The 25,277-nt window shown below is 39.6% G+C and overlaps 1 protein-coding gene across 8 annotated transcripts in view; it reads right to left on the reverse strand.

Annotated features, from left to right (window-relative positions):
• Positions 1-25,277, reverse strand: part of PTPRM (protein tyrosine phosphatase receptor type M) — a 770,521-nt gene that overhangs the window by 440,937 nt on the left and 304,307 nt on the right. For all 8 annotated transcript variants that reach the window (XM_007517155.3, XM_060200700.1, XM_060200698.1 and 5 more), the window contains exon 5: positions 8,067-8,182. In XM_007517155.3, the coding sequence (XP_007517217.1) occupies positions 8,067-8,182 (116 nt within the window). The remainder of the gene's footprint in view (positions 1-8,066; positions 8,183-25,277) is intronic.

Raw genomic sequence — 25,277 nt, forward strand, 5'->3', positions numbered from 1 at the left:
AAAAATAAATAAAAACAATCCAAAAATTATTTTTAATTTTTATTTATTTATTTATTTATTTTTGTTGTCCTTGTTTTGTTGTTGTAGTTATTATTATTGTTGTTGATGTCATTGTTGGATAGGACAGAGAGAAATGGAGAGAGGAGGAGAAGACAGAGAGAGGAAGAGAAAGACAGACACCTGCAGACCTGCTTTATCGCCTGTGAAGCGACTCCCCTGCAAGTAGGGAGCCAGGGGCTCGAACCGGGATCCTTATGCCGGTCCTTGTGCTTTGCACCACCTGCGCTTAACCGGCTGCGCTACCACCCAACTCTCTACAAAAAATTTTTAAAGATAAATGAATTAGTTACTGGAAATACAGAAATCCTAATTGAAATATAATGAAATATATTACAGTTTTATAGATATATTCATGTAAAACTGATTATGGAAATTTTTTAAAAAATCATCTTAATACTAAGACACAGTCCATACTTCCATGTTTATAACACCTGAATATTACTAATCATGTATTTGGATTTTATTAGAAAATCATTCAAATAATATTGGGTAAGGTCTTTGTGGTGGTCCACCTCATAAAGTGAATAAATACATTACCATGCACCACAACCTGAGTTCAAGTACGTCCATTTCTTCTCTCTCTTCATTATCATAAAGAGAAAAACATAAGAAAAGGAAGGAAGGAAGGAAGGAAGGAAGGAAGGAAGGAAGGAAGGAAGAAAGAAAAAGAAGGCCACTGGGAGTGTTGGAATTATAGAGGCATAGAGCTCCAGTGATAACGCTGGTGGCAAATAATATGAAATAAATAACAAAAAATATAGGATCCACATAATAAAGGCAATGATCAGAAAGACTTATAATACCAAATTTTAATTGAATTTGCCACTATAATTCCAAAGCATGCCCTGTCTGTCTGTCGTATGCTTTACATTGGTTTGTTCTAGCCCTCCCCCGCCAAGAGAATTGGATGAGTCCTGTTAATTTCGCGGGCCTGCTTGGCTCCGCCCCAAGAAACCCTGAGAGAGGGTTCCTGAGTCAGAGAGTTCCCGAGTGACAGAGTAAGAGAGAGTTCCAGTGTGCCAGAGTTTCAGAGGGTTCCCCAGTATGAGAGTTCCAGAGTTCGAGAGTTGGAGAGTGGGAGAGTGGGAGAGAGTGCTTGCACTGCCGCAAAGAGACAGCAGAGTTCTGTTTGGTGATCAGTTTGGTTTAGTTTATGAATCGTTGTTCGTGAATAAAGAAATACAGCTGCCCTGCCCAGCCGCTGTCTCCGCGTCTCTGTTACCCGCCTGTGAAGCTAGCCCGGCCAGCCAGAGCCTTACAAATTTTAACAACATCTGTCTGTCTGTTGGTCTGTCTGTCTTTTCACCCATCCATCTGTTCACCCATGCATCCTAGCTCACTTGATGGGATGACCCAGACACAGTATATAATGGTGAGGAGAACCTCTATGGTGAGACTGTAATTTATAACTGTCAATTCCCACTGAGAAAGAATCAATGATCCCTGGTGAAATGGGCAGCCGTCGGCCATTAAGGTAGAAAACAGAAGCATTCTGTCTTACCAGAAAGCAAGAACACCATCAAGGACATCCCAGTAAGCATCCCATCAAAAGCGTAAAGTCTGGGCAGGGGTAGGAGATTTGAGCAGCAATAAAGATAATAAACCAGATTTGAAAATCACATTATATGTATTTAAATTCATAGTAAATAAAGATGATGATAATACTAACAGCATATCATCTCCTTCGTCTCTTTTATATAATGGCATTGGGCTACCTCAATACTTTTAAAAGCGTGATTCAAAAGACAGTATGTATTAAGTATTTATAAAATCTTTATGTATAAGTCTAACCAAAAATGTTGATATGGGCTTAATTTTCTTTGCAAAAGTATTTTAGTTACTAGACAAAACAGGACTGAGAGAACTGAACAATTCTGCAACTTTTAATGAATTTAATTACTGGATGATGAAATTTCTGAGAGCATCAAAAATAGATAATTTGCTAAAAACACAATCATGAGATGAACATATTAAATAATACTAAACAGAGAGCAATAAGCAAAATTCAAAATATGGGAAATGGAGCAAGACAAAAAACATATTCAACAGTAGTAAGAACTACTACAGATACATAGAAGTGGATGAGAATCTAAACATAAAAAGAATTTAAGGGCCTCACCATACAATTGGAAAATGTAAAGGTATGGTAATCAGAAGCTATATAAACTTCTAAAAGAAAGCTACATGATAAGGAAATGTGAGTACTGGCTGTCTTTCTGCTTCTCTCTCTTTAAATATTTTTATTTATTTATTATTACTGGATAGACAGAGAAAAATTGAGCGGGAAAGGGAACATAGAGAGGGAAAGAGACAGAGAGGCACCTGCAGCCCTGACTGACCACTTGTGAAGTTTTTCCCCTGCAGATAGGGACTGGAGGCTCGAACCTGGGTCCTTGCGCACTGTGATGTGTATGTTTAACCAGCTGCACCACCGTCTGAATCCTCTGCTGCTTCTCCTTGTCTAACTTTCATATCCATTTTTGTTGTTACCTTGGTTTCTTTCATTGCTCCCTGCTGACTAATAACTTTCTTCCCCCCCCCCCCCCCCAGAAAGAAGATAGTGACAGAGAGGAGGCCATCATAGCCCAGAGGTTCCAGTGAAGCAGTCTGGACTCAAACACTGGCTGTGAGCAAGGAACAGCAGGAACTTTCCCATGTGAGGTGTCTTCTTGAACCTCTTTATCTTCCCCAGAAGTGTAAGTCTGGCCTGTCACACGGTTTGTGCAACTTGGTAGGTAAGAATCATTTTTACATGATCTGGGTTCAAGCCCCTGGTCCCCACCTGCAGGGGGAAAGCTTCATGAGTGGTGAATCAGGGCTGCAGGTGTCTCTCTGTCTCTCTGTCTCTCTCTCCCTGTTTATTGCTCCCTCTCAGTTTCTGGCAGTCTCTATCCAATAAATAAAGATAATAAAAAGAATTTAAAAAGAGTGTACTACACAGTTCTTGAATGAAGGCTTCCAATTTTTAAAAATAGAGAGTCCACTAGCTACTCATTTGTTCCTTTTCCTTAGAAAACATTAGTTCTCATAGTAGGAAGAAACATAATTTTATTAGGACCAGACAGTAATATCGAATTATCTTTCTTTTGAATGAAGACTATGAAGCGTGACATTTTTATAACTGGGAGAGATGCAGAACAGAAAATCGATCTGCTTGGTAATTTCAAAGTTCAACCTCCCTTGGAACAGCCTGGTGGACTATATGTGCCAATCAGAGCTGTCAATAGCCTTGTCTCGAGTTGGGTCATGCAGGGACTACAAAGGAGTTGTTTATGCTATTTCACTTTTATTGTCCCAAGATGTTTTAAAAATTAACCCCCATCAAAAGTTATCCAAATGAGTTTCCATCTCCATGGACAGCCCAAGTAAAGACTCCTGTATCTTTTTTTTTCAAGCATGTTTATAGATAGATTGAAAATCTTCTAGGACTTTGAAGTCATCTAAGAGATACATAAACTTCCTAGATAAAACAATTCTCATCCCCATCTAAAGATGGAAGAGAAAGCAGAGAAACTAGAGGTCCTAAGAGTTCCCAAACTCCCTCAGGACACTGGCTCCATGCCGTGGATTGCTACATGGAAATGAAAGGGCGCTGTTTGTCCTCTCAGCCCTCAGTCATGGGAATTCTGAAACGAGGTGCTCTCTGTTCTTCCTTTCTAGGGACATAGCTATGGATGCTTCGAAGCAAGACAAACAAGCAAGCTTTGTGAGTGAATAAAAAGAAATGGAAACAAACCGCGGTTTTTTCACAGAATTTATGATTCCTGAATCCAAAGCAAGCAGTCCTTAAGATCAATCAATGGTGTTTCTGTCTTCTGCTCTCCAAATGGAATCACCCTGAGCTACATTCATGGAGGAGATTCTCCAGCCACTGTGCCAACCTTTACTACTATGACCTGCATGTTTGATAGAGGTCATGTCATAAAGTGAATTGATCAACTTCTCCTAGACACTGTTTCATGAATTAAAATATAGCTTTTCGTTTAAAGTAAGGTAATTAAAAAAATCATGCTTATCTAACACACACATAGTGATCTTCAGAGACTTTCAGCAGTTTAATCCGAATGCTCAGCACTGAACTGTATATATGGATATTTAACTTACTAAAACAATAATAAATGTGAATTCAACCACTCTAAAATGCAAGGAGCAAATCGTTGCTATAGCAACTGAAAACAGTCCTCTCTGTGCAATCCTGATATTTTTATGAAGGTAAAGTGTTATCAAAATCATGCTTCAACATACAGGGCATAAAATACCCAAACTAAACTTGACAAGGGAGCCATGATTTTACTTCTTTTCAAATTATTTTATGGCTTTTATATATAATAACAAAATCTGGTACGGTTGTCATTTTTCCCCTTCATAATCTATCAAGAAAAGTAGAAGTCACTGGGAAATGCTCACCAAATAGATACAGTGCATCTCTTAACACAAAAGCCAAGGCAACATTCCACATAGATGAAGATGATGTTAGTTTTCAGTTCTGATAAAGGCTAGTATTTGAATCAGCACACGATGTTGATGAACCCACGACAAAGAAAAGCCCAGGTTCCCTCACTCTGCTGGAAGCACTCTGGTTAAGGACAAAGATTGTACGCTTAGACATTCAAATCACAGTACTTGTTACCAGCAATGCACAACTGAAAAAAGTTAAAGCTTCCTAAGTCCTATTTTCTTCTTCTATGAAGTGGGCATGTGAGAGACTTCTTGTAACAGCGCACAGTGAATATAGTTCAGCTGTGTGCCTCGAAAATCCCAGTGCTTCTATCTTATTTCAAACACACCTGCAGAATCACTCATGTAAGTGATATCATCACAATACTGAACTAATTCTTTCACGAGTCAAACTCTGTAGTAGGTTAGAAGACCTATTTTTACAAAAATAACTTTTAATAACAGAAATCTGAAGATTTTTCCTTTTTCTCTGAAAAACAAGTCTAACATTATGTGATTCAAAGAAAGAATATGAGGCCTTTATTAGATTGGTGAAAAATATTTTTCTTCACAATTGAGTACCTCATGCTCAGTTATAGGGAATTATAATCAAGATTTAAAAAGAAGTTTTTAATTGTATTTTTATTTCTTTGTTATATAGAAACAGAAAGAGACTGAGAGAGATGGAGGAGGTAGAGAGGAAAAGAGACAGACACCTGTAGCTAAAAGAGTAAGAGTCATTTATGTTATGCAATGATGAAGTTCAATCCTCTATACAATCAGAAGCCAAAGCGGAGTAGTACTCTGGTTAAAAAAAAAAAAAAGTATTGCACCAAAGTAAAAGACTCAGGGGTTGGGTGGGGGGCTCAGGTCCTGGGACATGATGGCAGAGGAGGACCTAGTGGGGGTTGAATTGTTCTGTGGAAAACTGGGAGATGTTACACATGTACAAACTACTGTGTGGGGTGGTGTCTCTTCACAAGTGGTGAAGCAGGTCTGCAGGTGTCTGTCTGTCTTTCTCGCTCTTTACCTCTCTTCCCCCCTTCAATTTCTGTCTGTCCTATCCAATACAAGATGGGGAAAAAATGGCTGCTAAGAGCAGTGGATTCCTAGTGCTGGAACTCTAGTGATAACCCCAGAGATTAAAACAAACAAACACACAAAAAACTTTTAAAAACAATAAAGTTAACACAGATACGGAATTGTTGGAAAACTCATGGCATATTTTTTTAATGTAAAAATGTGTCACGGCTTTTCTGATAACTCAATATTTTCATAAAATATAATACTATTTAATTAAAAGGACAATACTGCTTGAAGCGCAAGTTCAGTCAATCAACAAAACTGTCCAAGTGACAAAACTTATAAATTTTTAAATCACTACAATGATTTATGTTTATAATTGACTTTCTCTTTCAAAATAGAACAATGTTTTACAGATGCCAAAGTAATTGAGTATTTGGCTGTGTTAAAGTTTGTGTGCCTGGTTGTGCATTCCGTGTTCTCAACAATAGAATCATTTCATTTCGAGGTGGTTTCAAAATCAGACGTTGTGTTATTTTGTGATTCTGAAAAGGAAGCCTAGGCTGGAAAGATATTTCACCAGGAAGAGTGTCCGCATCACACAAAGGCAGCTCCTGGAGGGAGCTATGGAAATGGAGGAAACTTCCATGCTGTGCTATCTTTTCATTTCTCTCTCTCTGAATGAATAAAGTGGCCCTGAATATGATTTCAGATTCCACTGAAAATAAAAAGAAGTAATTTAAAAACAACAGGCACTGTTTAGATCTAGTGAAGACAATGATCCTTCTACAGGTTTTCCCTAACAGCTGCTAGTCACTTGTGGTTAAGTGTATCATGCCACAGCTTGGAAAACATCCTCATCTGTCTATAGTTCCAAAGACATCTCCACTATCTCCTTGATTTCTGCTATTTGTCCTTGAGGCCACACCTCTTCAATCCTCCTCCTCCTCTAAGTTTGATGGAATAGCTGAGTGTGAGACACTGAGTATGTCTGTCTCCTCCAAATAATCATATTGAAGCCTAAATCCCAGTGTGACGGTACTGGAGGCTGGGTATAAGGAAACAATCAGGTTGAGATGAAATTATGACAGGTGAAGTTAGAGGCCTTTAAAGAGGGAAGCAAACAAACGAAGATGCATGTGAAGATACAGCAGGAAGACAGTATTCTAGAGAGCAGGGAGCCCGTCCTTACCAAGAGCCCTACCACGCTGGCGATCGGGATCTTGTACTTTGTTCTCCAGAACTGTGAGAAATAACTGGTTTAATCCACCCAGCCTGTGAGTTTCTTACAGCAGCCTGAGCATATCAGCAAACCAAAGAAGATTAAGGAGTAGAAGGCCCTTTGCAATGTATCGATTCAGTAACAGAAGTATCAAAACAAAACAAACAAAAAAATGCTCCAGGAGGTCAGGTGACGGTGTTTTAGAGGGCTAGGTGCATACTTCCTAATGTGCAGATACTACCATCAGTCTGAAAAGATCAGTACTAGTATGAACATGCAATGGGCTAATGAGCCAGTGACAATGTAAAAATTAATTATGAAACTAGCTCTCACAAATAATACAAAAGTATGCAAATATGAAAAAAATCCATTTCTCTTGCCTGTGTGTGCACACATGTGTAAAACTACTAAAATATAGGTACCACAAGCAATGAGGAATTTGACAATAAAAAGAAGTGAGGTCACACTTTGCGGCACATTTGATTTCACAAATGCATTCCATTTGTGGACCTGCCACTCTGCACACCATTCTGCATGGACAGATTTTCCTATCTGACTCCACGTTGTAAATATTTCCTACAAGTTTACTGAACATCAATTCTTTACCATATAAGAATAGTTCTTGAACATGCTGCCTTCTTACTGCTGTTGGGAATGCAAACTGCTACTGCTACTATAGGAAACAGTATGGAGAGTCCTTAAACAAAACCACTAACTTGGGGTCAGGTGGTGGTAGCGCACCTGGTTAAGCGCACACATAGCAGAGTGCAAGGCTGCAGGTTCAAGCCTCTGGTCCTCATCCATGGGGGGAAAAGCTCCATGAGTGGTGGAACAGGGCTGCAGGTATCTCTATGTCTCTGTCTCTCTCTCAGTCTTTCCCCTCCCCTCTCAATTCCTGTCTCTATCCAATAATAAATAACAACATAAAAAACCTACTAACCCAATCTGCAAAAAAATAAATAAATAAAAGGGCTAGTACATTTGTGGAAAATGTCAAACCTGTCCCATCATTAATTTCAAGAGAGAGTGAAACTTTATCAAGTTTAATATGAAGTCACCACAAACACAAAATCTGTAACATTAAGAGTTTTAAGGGCAGGCAAAGCTATGGTATGTGTGAATATTCCATGGAAGACCATTCTTTAAAAAGGTGATATCATGTCCCTGGGGACAAAATGAATGATACTTATGATTATGCTTAGCAAGGAAAGTTAAGTGGAAGAGAACTATCAAATGTGTCACTCAGATGCGAAATATAGAGAACTGAAGCACGTGAACTTTCAGGGGAGAAGAAACCAGTTCTGGTGGAAATGAGTAATTGTACCTGTAGCCAGAGGCTGTCACTGGCCACGGTCCTGCCAATAGCACTGCACTGGAAGGTGGCGAACTGGCCGGCATTGACTTCCACATTCTGAATCCGCAGGAAGTGGGGAGTTCTGGCTACAGGAAGAAAAAGAAGAAGAAAAGCTATTAAAGCTGGAGATTGTGACTAGCACGTATCTGTTTTAGTCTGTCTGCAATTTCTGGAAATTCCACTTTGTTTACCTTTGAAGAAAAGAATCTTTTTGTTTATCAGAGCTTTAAGATCTCATTATGCTGGTAAAAGTTATCATAGGAGGCTTTGGTGTGCTCTGAAAATAAGCTAGGCATTCTGGGAGAGAACCAAACAGAAAGAAGATATTTTATTGTTCCTGCTGTGCAAATTACCATAGCTCAGCAGTATTCTTGTAATAACAGATCTGTATTCATAAAGATTATACTGAAGCCTAATTGATGTTTTGAACAAAAAATATTAGATATTTATCCTAGTAACATGAAAAGAACAGTAAGAAGTTAAATGATGTTGTCAAGGAAACTTCTGAAGCCAAGTACAGAGCTGTGCATAATATATATTTTAATACAATCAATTGGTATGGAGCATTCCTTGTATATTTCTGGGTTACTGAAAATAGTATCCCTAAAGGCCGACTCAGTGAAATCATGCTGGGATGCCATCATAGCAAGGCAGGTTTTGCTGATCTTTATTTCCAACTGAAGAAAGAATGTTAGTATGTCTCATAGTATATGCTGTCCACAAGTGACATCTACATATTGAATAAATTCTATTTGACCTGGGAAGCACAGGCCAGTTTCGTCAACACACTGAAAACATGCCTTAAGGATACAGAATGACAGGACAGGAACTGAATTTTATGATAGCTTCTACTTTTAGGGAAAAAACACCTTATTACAATTATAAGAGTAAAAGATAGTAACCATGAGGGGTGAGGTTAGGGAGCAGATGTGGAAGAAATCAGGACCACTGTATTTTCCTGGAAGGAACAGGTAAGTTTGTATATGGACTAGACTGTTTTGTTGACTTTTTCTTATTGGCATAGTGGGTACATATAGTCAAAGGATGAAGCCAATCTGAGGGTCTTAGAGATGATAAAAGAGTGTTAATACTAATTAGGAACAGGAGTGGGTCCCTAACTATGAACAAGAATGCCTTTTGGTATATGCATCATTAAGAATCTGAGAACCATCAATAACTCAATGTATTTATGATGGGTAGCATGCGAAGTGTCCTAGTCTTTAAAATGCAGGATAAATACTGGTCACAGTTTCTGTTTTTAAATTCAGAGGTATTAACGGTTTACAGTCAACAGCAAATACAGTAGTTATTACATGTGTTTCTCACATGTGCCAGTCTCACATGTTCTCAATTTTCTACAAAAGCACTCTAACCCCCTCATAAGTCCTCATCTGGCACCGGGCATCAGGACCTGAAAACCTCCCCCCACACACGCACACTCCCAGAATCCTTTATTCAGTGCAATACACCAACTCCAGTCCAAGTCCTGCTTTGTGTTTCCCTTCTGATCTTACTTCTCAACTTCTATCTATGAGTGAGATCCTCCCAAAGTCATCCTCCTTCTGGCTGATTTCATTTCACATGATTCTTTCAAGCTCCGTCCAAGATGACATGAAGAAGGAAAATTCACCATTTTAAATAGTTGAATAGTATTCCTTTGTGTGTGTGCGTATATATATACATATATATATATATATGTATATATATATGTATATATATATCACAGACCTCCCACCTTCTGCACCCCATAGTGACCCTGGGTCCATGCTCCCAGAGGCATAAAGAATAGAAAAGCTTTCAAGGGAGGGGATGGAATACGGAACTCTGGTGGTAGGAATTATGTGGAAATGTACCCTTCTTTTTTAAAAAATTTATTTATTCCCTTTTGTTATCCTTGTTTTACTGTTGTAGTTATTGTTATTGATGTCATAATTTTTGGAAAGGACAGAGAGAAATGGAGAGAGGAGGGGAAGACAGGGGGAGAGAAAGACAGACACCTGCAGACCTGCTTCACCACTTGTGAAGCAACTCCCCTGCAGGTGGGGAGCCGGGGGCTTGAACCGGGATCCTTAGGCTGATCCTTGCGCTTTGCGCCACGTGTACTCAACTCGCTGCTCTACCACCCAACTCCCAAAGTGTTTTTTTTTTCCTTCTTCTCCCCTGAGCAGTGAACCACCAACTTCTGGGAAGGACAAGTTTTGAACCTGAAAGCTCTGTCTGTCTGTCTGTCTCACAGTCCATAGGTGGAGACACTACTCCAGCCTGGCAGTGTTGTACCCTCTTATCTTACAATTTTGCTGATCATTATTAAATCAATAAAAAAGTGAGAGCAATAAAATAAAACGTCTGGCAGCAGTGGGATTGTTGAGGTGTGACAAGCTGCAGTAGGGGGTGTAAGGAACTCTAGTCTACCCGGTTTCACAGCCCAGCACAATACACTTTAAGGTCTCCCAACCTGTATCGCACAGGGGGTGGCTCCCTGGCTGATGGAACTTTAACTTCTTCCAAGGCTCTTCCCAAATGCTAGTGTTTCCCCCACAAAGTTTCTGTGGACTCTCTTTAGCTCTTTCCAAGAGTACATACCCTCAGCTGTATACTTTAAGACTAGCAAGATTGCCTTTTTTGTTAGGTTAATCACTCACATGTATAATAAATAACACTTGATGTTAAGTTCACTCACTTAACTCTTGATGTCATTATTAAATTGAATTCAAGTTAAATTTAAAAGTCACACACATATCTTTGAAAACTTTATTTGTAATTTTAATTCTGGTCAAATTCTACTTTACCTCACCTTTGAGGCAAATAAACAAGCTTCACACACACACACACACACACACACACACACACACACACACACACACACACACACAAACACACATGTATGAAATTATTATTTTCTGTTTCTTTCTAGTAGAGGTGCCCAATCTTAACACCGCTCAAAAAGAATTTAACTAAATATCTAAAAAGCACAGAATCTGTTTTCTTCTAAAAGAAACTGAAGTAAAATTGAGAAATTCTCTTCTACTGTAGCATAAGTAGGTAATTCCATAATTGTCACCATAATTGTAGTTCTCCTCAGCCTAAAAACTAACATTTCTGACCTCCACATCATCATCATCATCATCATCATCATCATCATCATCATAATAATAATAATTAGTGAATCACAGGAGATAAGCTTGCATGTAGCCTGGGAGCGGAAGTGTCCAGTATCATCTATGCCAAAACAAGGGGGGCTGGGAGGTGGCCCACCTGGTTGAGTGCACATGTCGCAATGTGCAAGGACCTGGGTTCAAGCCCCTGGTCCCCACCTGCATGGGGAAAACTTTGCAAGTGGTGAAGCAGGGCTGTAGGTGTCTCTCTGTCTCTACTTTTCTATCACCCCCTTCCTTCTCGATTTCTGGCTGTCTCTATCCAATGAATAAATAAAGATTTAAAAAAATTTTTTAAAGTGGGAGTCAGGCGGTAGCACCGTGGGTTAAGTGCACATGGTGAGAAGTGCAAGGACCGGCATAAAGATCCCGGTTCAAGCACCCAGCTCCCCAACTTCAGGGAGGTCGCTTCACAGGCCGTGAAACAGGTCTCCGGGTGTCTGTCTTTCTCTCCCCCCCTCCATCTTCCCCTCCTCTCTCCATTTGTCTCTGTCCTATCTAATAATGACGACATCAATCACAACAACAAGAATAGATACAACAACATGGACAGCAAAACAACATGGACAGCAAAAGGGAAAATAAATATTTTTTTAAAAAAATTTCTAAAAAGTGACTCACATGAGATGAGCCTGCCTAGCAAAACCCAGGAAAATGGACATGTTAAAAAATATAATGCAAAGGACCCATATACTTAAGAGTAGACATTTTCAAACCACAACCCTGCAAAACAATGAAGTCAGCGGCACTGACACATGGAATGACGTGCATGGACTGTGCAGTGAGACACTGGAAACCCTTTAAAGTAGACAATGAAGGACAATGGTGGTAGGGGATGTGGATAGAATATCCTTATCCTCTATTGTATAGTGTCTGTTTTCTCTTTACTTTTTCCTCTTTTTATTTTTATTTATTTATTTTCTTATTTGATAGGGCAGAGTAAATTTGAGAGGGGAAGGAAAGACACACAGATAGTCAACCTACAGGACTTGCTTCACCACTTGTGAAGCTTCTACCCTCAGTTGGGACTGGGGGTTTGAACCTGGGTCCCTGTGCATGGTAAAGTGTGTATAGTTTATCGGGTGTGCCACTGCCTGGCCCCTGCTTTTTATTTTTGTTTTTTTAATTTCTAATAAAACATGTTATCAAGAAAACAGGATAAGGCTCTTAAAGGCAGGTGATCACAAAAATGCCTATAGCTTGGCTCTATCTTACTTCAAATTTTGTTCTCCTATAAAATGATCCTAGAGGCTGGGTGGTGGTGTACCTGGTGGAGTGCACGTTACAGTGCACAAGACCCAGATTTGAGCCCTCGGTCTCCACCTTCAGGGGGAAAGCTTTGAGAGCAGAGAAGCAGTGTTGCAGGTATCTGTCTTTCTCCCTTTCTATTTCCCTGTTCCCTCTTGATTTCTGGCTGTCTTTATCCAATAAGTAAATAAAGATAATAAAAAATTAAAAAAAATAATCCCAAGTACATGGACATAGAACTATATATGACATGTGTATACCATTAGAAAAGAAGAAAAACATAGGTTTGAAAATTCCTATTCACCAGAGGTGGCTGTTGTGAGTGACTTCTGAGTGACAACCCTTCAGGAAGGACACACACACACATACGCACACACACACACATCAGCCTGCACTGCTGACTCCTTAAGGAACTATTAGAGTCTTATTCTGTCAACTATTAGATGCCATTAGTATCTCTTTCAAGGGATCTCCCAGCTTCTTCCTCTCTCAGGCAATGGTTTCAGAGCTTAAGGTCACCAAGTTTGTTCTTGCTCCACAGAATCACACCTACTTCCTGATTCATTACCACCAACAGCAACAATAAAAATGCTTCCTGCCATAATAATTAAACAAACAAATAAAAAAGCTTTCAGTCATAGTGGCCTTTTTTTTCCTTTCCAAAACTACTCAAAAACTGGAAATTCTGCACTCATGGGAAAGTCTTAACCAGTTAAGAGTCTGTGAGGGGCTTTAGTCAGTCTTGATCCTCCTACCCACCCCTGCTCCACCCCAGGTCAGCAGTCTAGCCCTGAAGACGAGCCTAAATAACTACAGTCCTGAAAGATCAAGTCTCACCTCAAAGTTGAGAATAGTGAATAAGATAATAAACCAGACAACAGGCACCACATCCTAAATCGGTGAACTCTGTTCAGAGTCTACCATTGACTAGAGTCACACCAAGATAAGAGTTGGCACCCGACATGTGGCTGGAGGAAGGTAGAAGACTTTAGAGAAATGGTGTCTTGGGTCCAGGTAGTGAAGCATCCGGTCGAGTGCACATGTTACAGTGCACCAGGACCACAGTTCAAGCCCCCAATCACCACCTATGGGGGAAAGCTTTGCAAATGGTAAAGCAGTGTTGCAGGTGTGTCTCTCTGTCTTTCTCCCTCTCTTGATTTCTGGTGGTCTCTATCCAATACATAAAGTTTATAATAAAAAACCAGGGAAATGTCTTATGAAAAATACCCTTTTTTGTGCCCCGGTCCCCACCTGCAGGGTGGTGAAACAGTACTGTACCCCACCCCCATTCCCTCATTCCCTCTGGATTTCTGGCTGTCTCTATTCAATAAATAAATAAAGATAAAGAAAAGCATCTTCTTAACCAATTCTCTTTTTAGAATAAAATTAAAACTTTTACTTACTGTTGAATGTAAAACATTCATTCCCCAATAAAAATAAATAAATAAAATAAAAATAGTCTGCAGTGAGTACCCCCCAACACTTCATCTGCACTATTCCAGCCTTTAGGTTCATAATTGTTCAACAATTTGTTTGGCTTCGTATGTTAACTCTCTTTTCAGCCACCAGGTTCCAGATGCCAGCATGATGCTGACCAAAAAAAAAAAAAAACCAAAAAACAAACAAACAAAAAAACCTCTTACTTTAATTCACAAGGAGGAGTGAAATGCAGAGAGAGAACAGAAAACCACTCAGCTCAGACACAAGTGGTATTGGGATTAAACCAAATGAGTCTTGTACTTTACCTAGTAAGTCAGTCCCTGTCACAAGTTTTGTTTCTGTTTTTGTTGTTGTTGTTGTTGTTGTTGTGTTTTTTTAATTTAACAGGCCCTTCAGATGTCAGCGTGACTTTTTCAAAGACCACGTGTGTCTACTGTACAGTGAGGTTAAGGACCAAGACATTTATGACTTTGTTCAAATTGTTATTTTGGTAGGGATTTTCTCTGGGGACAATTTGTGGTTTGGAAAATAGTGTTGATAGGTTGACAAAAAAAAAATACCGCCTGAAAAAAATAGTGATGAAAATAATAAAACTGGGCCCCAAGTGGAAACCAAATGCAGATAAACACATTTTTCTTTTCAAATGAAAAATAATCAATTCAACTAAATAGGACCTATACTAAGTCACCACCAGGATGAGTAAGTAGGTCAAAGGGACCACAGAATTTTGTTCCCTGAATCAGTATCCTCCAATACATAAAAATCAGAGATACGGCTTTTAAAAGTATTTCAACAAACATTAGTAGCCTGTATAATTACTGCAAAGCTCATCTTAGGATGCCTGGATTCTCTGTCCAGGGTTGTAAATTCTGAAACTGTTATGAGTTGGAAAATGACTGACAGTCTATAAGTTCAGGATTTCAGGGGCTGGGCAGTGACAGTCCTGCCAGAGCCACACGCTTCACCATATGTGAGGTCCAGGTTCAAGCAGCTGTTCCCATCTGCAGGAGGAAGGTTCACAACAGGTGAAGCAGGTTTGCAGGTGTCTTTCTTTATCTCCATATTTCCCTCTCTCTCCTTCTCCACTTCTCTCTATCTCTGTTTAAAAAGGGATAAATTAATCTGCAGGAATGGTAGATTCATCAAGCAGGCACCAAGCCAAAGGGAAAAACCTTGGTGACAAACAAGAAGAAAAAGAAATTGGATTTCAGCGCATTCATGCTGAATCATGAAGCCCCTGATTACCTATGAAGAGAAGCAAGTATTCCTAAATCTTAGTCTCAGTGGAATTTATTGACTTAAAAATTTTTTTTAAATGAATGCTTTTGAATCATAGGCAAGTTTCTTTTTTAATATCTTATTTTATTTATTATTGGATAGAGACAGAGAGAAATTGAGAGGGGAGAGGGAGGAAGAGAGGGAGAGAGACAGAGAGAAACCTGCAGCCCTGCTTCACCACTTGTGAAGCTTTCCCCCTCCAGGTGGGGACCAGGGACTTGAACCTGGGTCCTTGTGCACTGTAATGTGTGTGCTTAACCAAGTGCACCACCACCTGGCCCCAACTTTTTTTTAATTTTTAAATTATAAGTTATTTTTTCCCAAGTACCATTCTTATAGAATCGGGATAAAGATTAAACAAGATGATGCCATCAAGGAATCTGATTTGCCCGGCAGTCAGCCTCAAAAATATTCTTTACCATTTAAAAGAAATAATTTTTCAATGGAAACTGGAAAGAATCCTAAGACAAAGAGCTCTAGGCTTAAATAGTTTTGATCCCATGCTAAGTTGTATGATGTGAACCTTGCCAAACAACCTTAATTGTAACTCCAGGTAGAGAACCATTAGAGTGGAAAATTTCAATCTCTGCTCTATTCAAAAAGAAAAGTCTCTCCCCTCCTAAGTTTCTGGAGCTATTTGTCTCCTGGATATTCTTTCAAAATGGTATGCCAGTTTTCTTAGGAAATCTGTAGGAGTTCGCAAAACCAACTATCGTCTATGAATATCAAACAGGTTTTTAGTCCAACACTTGTATTTCCTCATTTCACCCAGTTTCTGTTGCTTTCTACTAAGAACCTTTTATGAAGAACAGAGGTTTTCTGGTATTCGCTGATCTCCAATCAAATAGGCTTTGCTCCTAGAACCAGAAATCATCATTGACCAAGATGTAGCTCTTTCTGTACAAGTTTCATCTTACATATTCTTCAAAGACTGCATCAACAATATCAGAAAATAGCAATCTGTGAAATCAAAGTGCAAGCTAGAATGGCACAGAGAGGACTGTGTACTCAGTCTCCCCTCCCATTGTATTTTCATTTACATTTTAATGTGATAGCAAAGATGGCAAAGAACCCTGCAGATCTGCCCTACTGCCAAGAGTGAATCATCAGTAGGACAATACAATCTCAGTAGCCAAGTGTTGCCCAAAAGATCTGCCTGAAATGGTTCACTCTAAGACTAACAAAATTAAAAAGAACATTTTACATACAACTATTTTTTAACTCAAAAATAAACTCTGCTACATTACTTCAGGAAAGACTCAACCAATTAGCCAGTCAGGTCTGCAATTCTCAGCTTACTCCAGTGGGCCTAGCAGGGTGTGCATAACAATAATCACACCTGTTTTTTATGCACACGAACTCAGCACACACCTCCATTAAGCCCTTGAGAAAAGCAGTATTACAGTCACTGCTATTAACACTTTTATCCCCAGTATCTAATTCTGGCTATAGAACCAAAGAAGCTAAATAACTCTTATGACAGAAGAGTGAAGTTCCTGTCAACAGATTTCAGGACAAAACTATTTTCATTTTTTATAATTCCTTAAGTGACAAAATAGATTTCACATCTTTATGATAGAAAAGTGAGTAGGAAACATACGTAACTTTTATGTCAATCACTCTTATCATGAGAAAGAATATTGTTCCGGAGAAGCCCAGGTGTAAAATGAAAAGTCCTATTTGAGTCTTATCTCTCAATTAAAGGACATGGGTTTATATGTACTCAATAGGACAGAATTTAGAAAACAATTCTAGTTTTGAGTTGTCACTGGCATGGTTATTTTAGTCACATCATCTAATAATTTCATAAAATTCTAAGTATAAGAAATAAACTAATGAGTGAAACATTACTTCTGTCTTAAAAATAAGAAAAAAAATTAATCCAAGATGTCATATTTAAATTTCTTTCACAATATTGAAGGAGTGGACTTTTCTCATGACATATCTTTGCATAGAAAAAAAAATGTCAGGACCTTTATGACAAATAATATTTTTCCATTCCTTATAAAGATTTTTAAACATTTTATTAGATTGTTTTAAAACTTACACCAAATAAGGTGACATGTTTCTGTGTCATGTTTAGATTACGGTATTGGAGGCATCATGGATGCGAACAGAGTTTCATTTACTATGTTATGTGGCAACGGGAGAGAAAGAATCATACATTTTAACTAAGGAATGGCAGAGAACATAAGACACAATTTGCACGATAACTTGCGAGAAAGTGAGGTTCAGGAAACATTACATCATTATGTTGTCTTGGCTGGGGATGACTGAGAAAAAAAGGTCAAGCAGATCTCTGTGAACTTTCTACAGTCTTCATCCCTCAAACAGGTTCTAGACTCCCCTGTGAAAGATGTCCTCTGTTACAAGAAATGGCACCTCCTTATCCTTACAGACAAAGGGACTCAAAAGAATAGAAACAGGCCTTGGCAAGTGTTCCCAAGTATTCCTTTTTTAAAAATTTTATTGATAAAATAGAAATATTGACAAGACTGTAGGATAAAAGGGGCACATTCCCACACAATTCCCACCCCCAGCTCCGTATTCCAGCCCCTCCCTTGATAGCTTCCTCATTCTTCATCCCTCTGGGAGTATAGACCTACAAGCTTTTTTCCAAAACGGAGACCCCAAATCTTTATCTGCAATACTCTTGCCCTTAGGTTCATGATTAGTCAACAATTTGTTCTGCTTTCTATCGTAATTCTTTTTTAGCCACCGGGTTCCACATGCTACTATGATGCCAACCTGACTTCCCTGGACAGATGACCCCACCAGTGTGTCCTGGAGCCCCGCCTCCCCAGAGCCCCGCCTCCCAGAGCCCCACCTCCCCAGAGCCCCGCCTCCCAGAGCCCCACCTCCCCAGAGCCCCGCCTCCCCAGAGCCCCGCCCCCCAGAGCCCCACCTCCCCAGAGCCCCGCCTCCCCAGAGCCCCGCCCCCAAAGCCCTGCCCCAGAGCCCCGCCTCCCCAGAGCCCCACCCCTTAGGGAAAAAGAGAGACAGGCTGGGAGTCTGGATTGACCTGCCCAAGCCCATGTTCCCAAATATTCTATACTTCACTATACATCACTCATACTATTCTCTGGCAGAACAAGTGCATTCCTATTCTTTTTTATTGAAATGATATGCTGCTTTATTTTTATTATATATTTTACTGGAGAGGTTATAGGTCGACACATAGTTATTTTTAAACCATCTTGTTTATTAACATGAGAAAAAGGGAAAACCAGAGCATCACTCTGGCACATGCAAAGCAGAAGATGGAACTCAAGACCTTTTGCTTCACAGTCCAATGCTTTATTCACTGTGCTGCCTTCCGGGTTACCAGACAGAGTTAATGTTTATAAATAAAAATTTAAAAAATAATTAAAAAATTAAAAATATCATCAAGACCATAGGATTAAGAGGCATACAATTCCACACAATTTCCATCACCAGAAATCTGTATCCCATCTCCTCCTTTGAAAGCTTTCCTATTCTTCATCCCTCTGGAAGTAGAACTTGACTGAGTTTGCAGTGTCTCAATAAAGTCAAAACTTTATTGGGAGGAGAGGACAGAGTTTCATGGGGGTGGGGACACGAACCTTTGATGGCAGGAACGGTGTTAATACACACTCTTATTAACTTGTAATCTTATAAATCACTATTTAATCAATATGTGAGGGGGAAAATAGATGGAAACTCTCAGACTTTTAATGCATGGACCCCAGTTCTGAGTATATATTCCTTCAGTCTAAGCGTTCTATACTTGAGACTCTGAGTTTGAGATCCAGAACCAAGTGGGAGAACCATGGACAACAGACTGCTAAGGTGATATTTTCCTATCTCTTTCTCTCCCATATCTAAAATTAAAGGTGAAAAACCTACCTGTCTAGAGCAGTGCAGAAGTATACTTGCATATAGAGCCCTGAATTCAGTATCTGGTGTAACATTTAAAACTAGTTACATTCTGCACATTATAAAAACTATTCAAGGAAATTTTAAAAGCCCTCAACATAAGGAAGAAACCTCCATGGACTACATTTCCACCCAAAGCCATCTACAAACTCAGTGCAATTCCTATAAATCTATATTAGTGATTTGGGCAATAACATTGACATGGTGTTCCTAATATATATTTATATATGTAAATTCAAGGGATGCAAAATAGATAAACAATAATGAACAAATAAATCAGCTGTGGCATTCAGATCCTAATTTCTAAACCAACTGTACATTGCAACATATTGTTGGCAAAGGGATAGAGATAATATAGGGATGGATTTAACCTGGAAGCTCAGAAATAGACTCTTACTGTTTTTATGTAAAAGGAGCCTTGACAAAACAGAGGCTGATTATTAATGGATGCAGAATTTCTTTGGGGAGAATGGAAATGTTCCAAAATTTAATATTGTAATGCTTAAACAACTTTCAAAAAATATATATTGTTCATTTTAGAGTTGAATTGTATGGTATGTTAATTAAACCACTATAAAGCTGACAAAAAGCTGCCTGATTTCCAAAACATAAATATACACATGAATAAATAGACACAGAGAAGCATCCAAGGTGATAAAATAAATACTCACACAGGCATAGCTTACAACCTACTTAAAATGAGGAGATACTATAAATTGGGGGGGGGCTTCATTTTTTTTTCCTACTAGGAATATTGAGCTGAATGCCAGATACATTGTAGTATGCACACTACTTACACAGATCATCTGTGTTTACTAGGAGTGGTCTTAAACCAGAGAGCTGCTGATTCTGCACAGCCCTCTCTACTTTTTAAGCTGATGCTGCATCTCATTTTCACTACATTAAAATCAATTTTATGAGCAACTATATACTCCTAACAGAACTTCTTCAAAAAAAAATTCCGTAATGCCTACTCATAAACTTAATATAACAGGAGAATTTAGTATGAAATAAAGTTCAGTACATTTGCATCTTTTGGGAAAGTATAGATTGGGATATGAGATATTTATGTTCCTTTACGACTTAAATTTAATGAACATCAAAATTTCAAATAATTGATGACTATGTGTAAGTCTTATTAGGGAGTCCTTGAAAATATCATCTATTAAGATTTCCACTTTAAGGTCAAATTACTGCCTTCCTTAAAAATCTTTATTTGCATGTTTCCCTCATAAACTTAAGATATTCAGATCTAGGGCCCTAGTCAGGGAATCCTTAGATTCCCACACAAATATGATGGGCCTAGACCTCGAATGGATCCCTCTGTACACCACCACTGGTCACTTCCATCAGGAATGTCATCATGGGCCCTCTTGTGGGCCCTCCCAGTACCTTACTCTCACCATAAAGCAGTGATGCTACGGACTGCTCCAGTCTGCTAAGGAAGGCTGGGGTACCCTGCCCTGTCACTCATAGAAATCTGGTCCTGAAATGAATGCAGCCTGCAATGTTCCCAGCTATGACCATGAGATGCAAGCTCAGATCAATAGAGGTTTAGAGGTTACACAGACTCTGGTGCCAAATATATATATCCCTGGGTTGGGTGGATGGAGGTTAATAGTTAATTTTAGTAATAGAATTTTTTCAAGAATTGGTCACTACTCTCTACTCTAACCCAACTTTCCAGCCCTTTCTCTACTCTGACGTCATTTTCTCAAACAATATTTTTATCCAACTTCATTTTAGCTATCAAATCCAAACAAAACTACCATAGCTGTAGGCCCCAGAAACAGCCTAAAGTAGACTTCCTAGCTTCCTTACATGCTAAGACCCCAAATATCATCTGCTCTGTTCCTACTTGTCGGTTCCTGTTCTTTAACCATTTTGTTTTGCTTTATATTCTGACACCTTCCTGACACCAGATTGCAGGATTCCATCCTGATTTCTCTGGGCAGAAGACCTCACCAATGTGTCCTGGATTCTTGCCTCTCCAGAGCTCTACCCCACTAGGGGAAGATAGGAACAGGTTGGGTGTATGGATAGACATGCCAACACCCATGTCTAATGGAGAAACAATTACAGAAGCCTGACCTCCTACCTTCTGCACCTCAAAAACATTGCTGATATATACTTCCAGTGGGGGAAGTGATAGGAGGAAAAGGGTAAAACTGAGAAATGTTATGCACGTGCAAACTACTGTCTTTACTGGTGACTGTAAAGCATTAATCCCCCAATAAAGGAAAACAAAGTTTAAAAAAGGAGGGGGCAATAACGTACAAATGTAGACAGATATTTGTCGAGAGAGCAGTTAATCCATGTCTGCAACCTTAGGTGAACTGCTGTGGTTTGCAGTGGAGGGACTGGGATTTAGAACTCTGGTGGTGGACGCAGTATGGAATTATACCCCTTGTTGACATGTAATTTTGTAAATCAATAATAAACCACTAATTATTTTTTTAAATTACTTTTCCTGTTAGAAAAAAAAAGAGAGATTCAGAAAAAATTAACTACTGAAAAGCTATCATCAAACCCATTTAAAACTCACAGCTAAAAATTCTGTCACACCTCACCTCTCTCTGTACAGTCTGTTTTGCAAGTCTAGGTCTCCTAAGAGCAATTCACAAAGTCAATTCAGTTATGGGAACTTGCATTCTCTAAAGGACTGTGCAATTGCTATTTCTGAGACCAAAGACAACTGGGCTAGAAAGAAACAAGAAAACTGCAGGAGAAACAATTCAGGACAGCGCAACAGTGTTACGACAAAAGACAAATGTTAAGTCTCTGTATTTTTAAGCGGTAAGTGTTCCTGTTTTATTGAACACAAGGTCTCAAATCCTGTGGAGTAGAAGGGACTACACTTCAGGAACTAGTTCAGTGGCCAGTGACCAAATGTAGAAGAAGTAATTCAGGATACAGATCAAGGCCTGTGCAGCCCTCTCAGGCCCACTGTATCTCTACCCAAGGCAACGATTACTTCAGATGGCAAGGCTGGCTCTGAGACACAGGAAGCACCCCGCATGTAGTAGGCATGTAATATCACTCTCTGAGTTTATTTTTTTAATTTCCACAACCTCTTCCCGCCCCCCTCAATTTGCCACCATGGTTACTGCTGGGGCTCGGTGCCTGCACTATGAATCCACTGCTCCTGGAAGCCGTTTTTTCCCCTTTTGTTGCCCTTGCTGTTTTATTGTTATTGTGGTTATTGTTGTTGTTATTGAGGTCGTTGTTGTTGGATAGAACCGAGAGAAATGAAAAGAGGAGGGAAAGACAGAGGGGGAGAGAAAAATAGGCACCTGCAGACCTGCTTCATTGCTTATGAAGTGACCCCTCTGCAGGTGGGGAGCTGGAGGCTTGAACCGGGATCCTTACGCTGGTCCTTGCGCTTCTGGCCACTTGCGCTTAACCTGCTGTGCTACCACCTGACCGCCTCCCCCCCATATTTTTTAAACCCTTGACAAAAAGTGCATCATATATCATGAATATCTATGCACATCAGAAGATCTCATGGCACTTTTCCAAGCCAGAGGCTATTACTCCAATAATTTAGTTAAGTTCCAACTCAGGTAATTATATCTACTTCCTAAATTTGCCATGTTGTTCCAATGACATATGGAATTGCTTGACTTCCTGCCTTTTCAGAAACAGGGAGATCAATGCTGCTTACAGTCATAGACTCCATATAAAGGAAAAAACAAACAAACAAATTCAACATTCTAGAATAGGGATACCCCCTAACCCCGCTTGAGAAATAAGCAAGGTGACTCTGCTGTACTTAAGCCTCCATGCTGAAGAAAGAGCTGATATTAGAGCGAGCAAAATCTCGTTTAAACTGTGGTCCTGTCATTAGAGGACTACCACACAGGACTTCTGTGGGACTTCCAAAGGGAGACACTTCCTAATCTATGCAACCATTGCAATAAAAGGAAAAACACTTTTGTGTTTACATTCCCAACCAGATTTTGTAGAAATACCTACTCTCTCAAAAATCTAAGAACTAGCCAAAGTTTCCCTTTAATACTGAGGGTCCTAAAAATAAAGCAGGTTACTATCTCTTAAATGGTCAAAAAATTTGAAGTCTGAAATAACCATTTAGGACAAGGATATAGGGAAATAAAACTTTCATGCATTGTTGGTGGGGAATAAACTGGTTCAGATATTTTTTATAGCAACTTGGCAGCATCTAGTAAAAATAAAAACATTCACCCTACATCCTAGCAATTCGGCTTTTCAGAATATACGCTGCTGAGACTCACACATGGGATCCTTCAGCACACACAAGAGAAGCTCATTGCAACACTGTCTCTCATGAAGGAAAACTAAGCACTTATAAAAGAAAAGAAATGGAGGTCAGGCGATAGCGCAGCAGGTTAAGCACAGGTGGCACAAAGCGCAAGGATCCTGGTTCAAGCCCCCAGCTCCCCACCTGCAGGGGAGTCACTTTCACAGGCGGTGAAGCAGGTCTGTAGGTATCTGTCTTTCTCTCCCCCTCTCTGTCTTCCCCTCCTCTCTCCAGTTCTCTCTGTCCTATTCAACAACAATGACATCAATAACAACAACAATAACCACAAGACTACAACAACAAGGGCAACAAAAGGGGGAAAAATGGCCTCCAGGAGCAGTGGATTCATGGAGCATACACTGAGCCCCAGCAATAACCCTGGAGGCAAAAAGAAAAGAAAGAAAAGAAAAGAAATATTATAGTGTAGCGTATGAACATCATAGAATAAAGTGAAATTACTGTAATTAATTAATTAATGTAGTCCTGAAGAAGGGAAATATGAATTTACTCATTTGCACAGCTGCATGTTATGCCTCACAATTTGTGAGAAGCAAGCATGAGTACCTTGCTTCATTCATTCACCCATTCATTTATTTATGGTGCTGCAGAGAGACAGCATTCCTACATATCTGAGAGGCACACACCCAACCACTGAGCTACATCACCAGCATTGTCTTCCTTAAGAATTCCAAGTGGTGTGTAGGCAATATCCAAAGGTCAAGAAAGTACTAATTCAGAAGACTACAGGCATCCCTATGTTAACAGATTCACTGGTCACAATAGTTGAACTATGGAGTCAAATTATACACCCAAGCACAGACTGCTAGATGTTGGTATGCATGAGACCCCTTCTGTTTCATATGGTTTAAATCCCCCCTGCTTAACACTATTCTATTTACATAACCACTTCATTCTATTTACATAACCGCTGTTAACAAGCACCACCCTCCCTCCAGGGCATTGGTTCAATCCCCACTGTTTCATGATATGTTTTTGCTCCACCCCCTCTCCTTGTCACACCCTGATCCTCTCCTTGTCACACTCTGATTGTCACCAGTCACTTTTCTCTCCACCCTCTCTATGTCACATCCTGTTTCCACCCTACTTGGCAAGAATATATAAAGACAGCATTGTGAGTTTTAGGGTACTTGAGTTTAGCTTAGCTCGTCTTAGATTGTGCTGCATCCCGCATGAATAAAGAGATACTGCCTACAGCTCAACCATGAGTCCCTGGTCGTCTGTTACCCGCCCATGAAGCCAGCCCGGTGAAAACAACATAACCTGTCAAAAACAATAGCTAGATAAAGAAATTGTGGGATATATACTCAGTGGAGTACCACTCTGTAATTACAAATATAATATTGTATCTTGGGGGGACCAGGTGATGGCTCACCTGGTTAAATGCACATACTACAGTGCACAAGGACCCAGGTTCAAGGCTCTGGTCCCTACTTGCAGGGGGAAAGTTTCACAAGTGGTAAGGTAGGGCTGCAGATGTCTCTCGACTTCTTTCCCTCTCTATCTCCCTCTCCTCTCTCAATTTCTCTGTCTCTACCCAAATGAAATTTTTAAAAATCTGTTTAAGAATATTGTGTCTCTTGGGATAAATGGATAGAACTGGAGGTAACTATGCTAAGAATCAGAAGAATCAGAGGTGGTTTCATTCATATGTGAATAATACGAATAAAGTAAATGGACTCAAACAGTGAGCAAAATTTCTCAACTTTGTAAAAACAATAGTGATCATCAGAGGGGGTGGGAGGCCCAGAAACTCAGGCGGTAGGTTCAGTGAGCTGTACACATACCCATTTAGAAGTGTGAAACTACATCCCTGGAATTGTATGATTCCATAGGCCAATGTTTAATCAGTTTAATCTCACATAG

The sequence above is a fragment of the Erinaceus europaeus genome, chromosome 10 (assembly GCF_950295315.1).
Source record: "Erinaceus europaeus chromosome 10, mEriEur2.1, whole genome shotgun sequence".
In the NCBI taxonomy this organism is placed as follows: Eukaryota; Metazoa; Chordata; class Mammalia; order Eulipotyphla; family Erinaceidae; genus Erinaceus; species Erinaceus europaeus.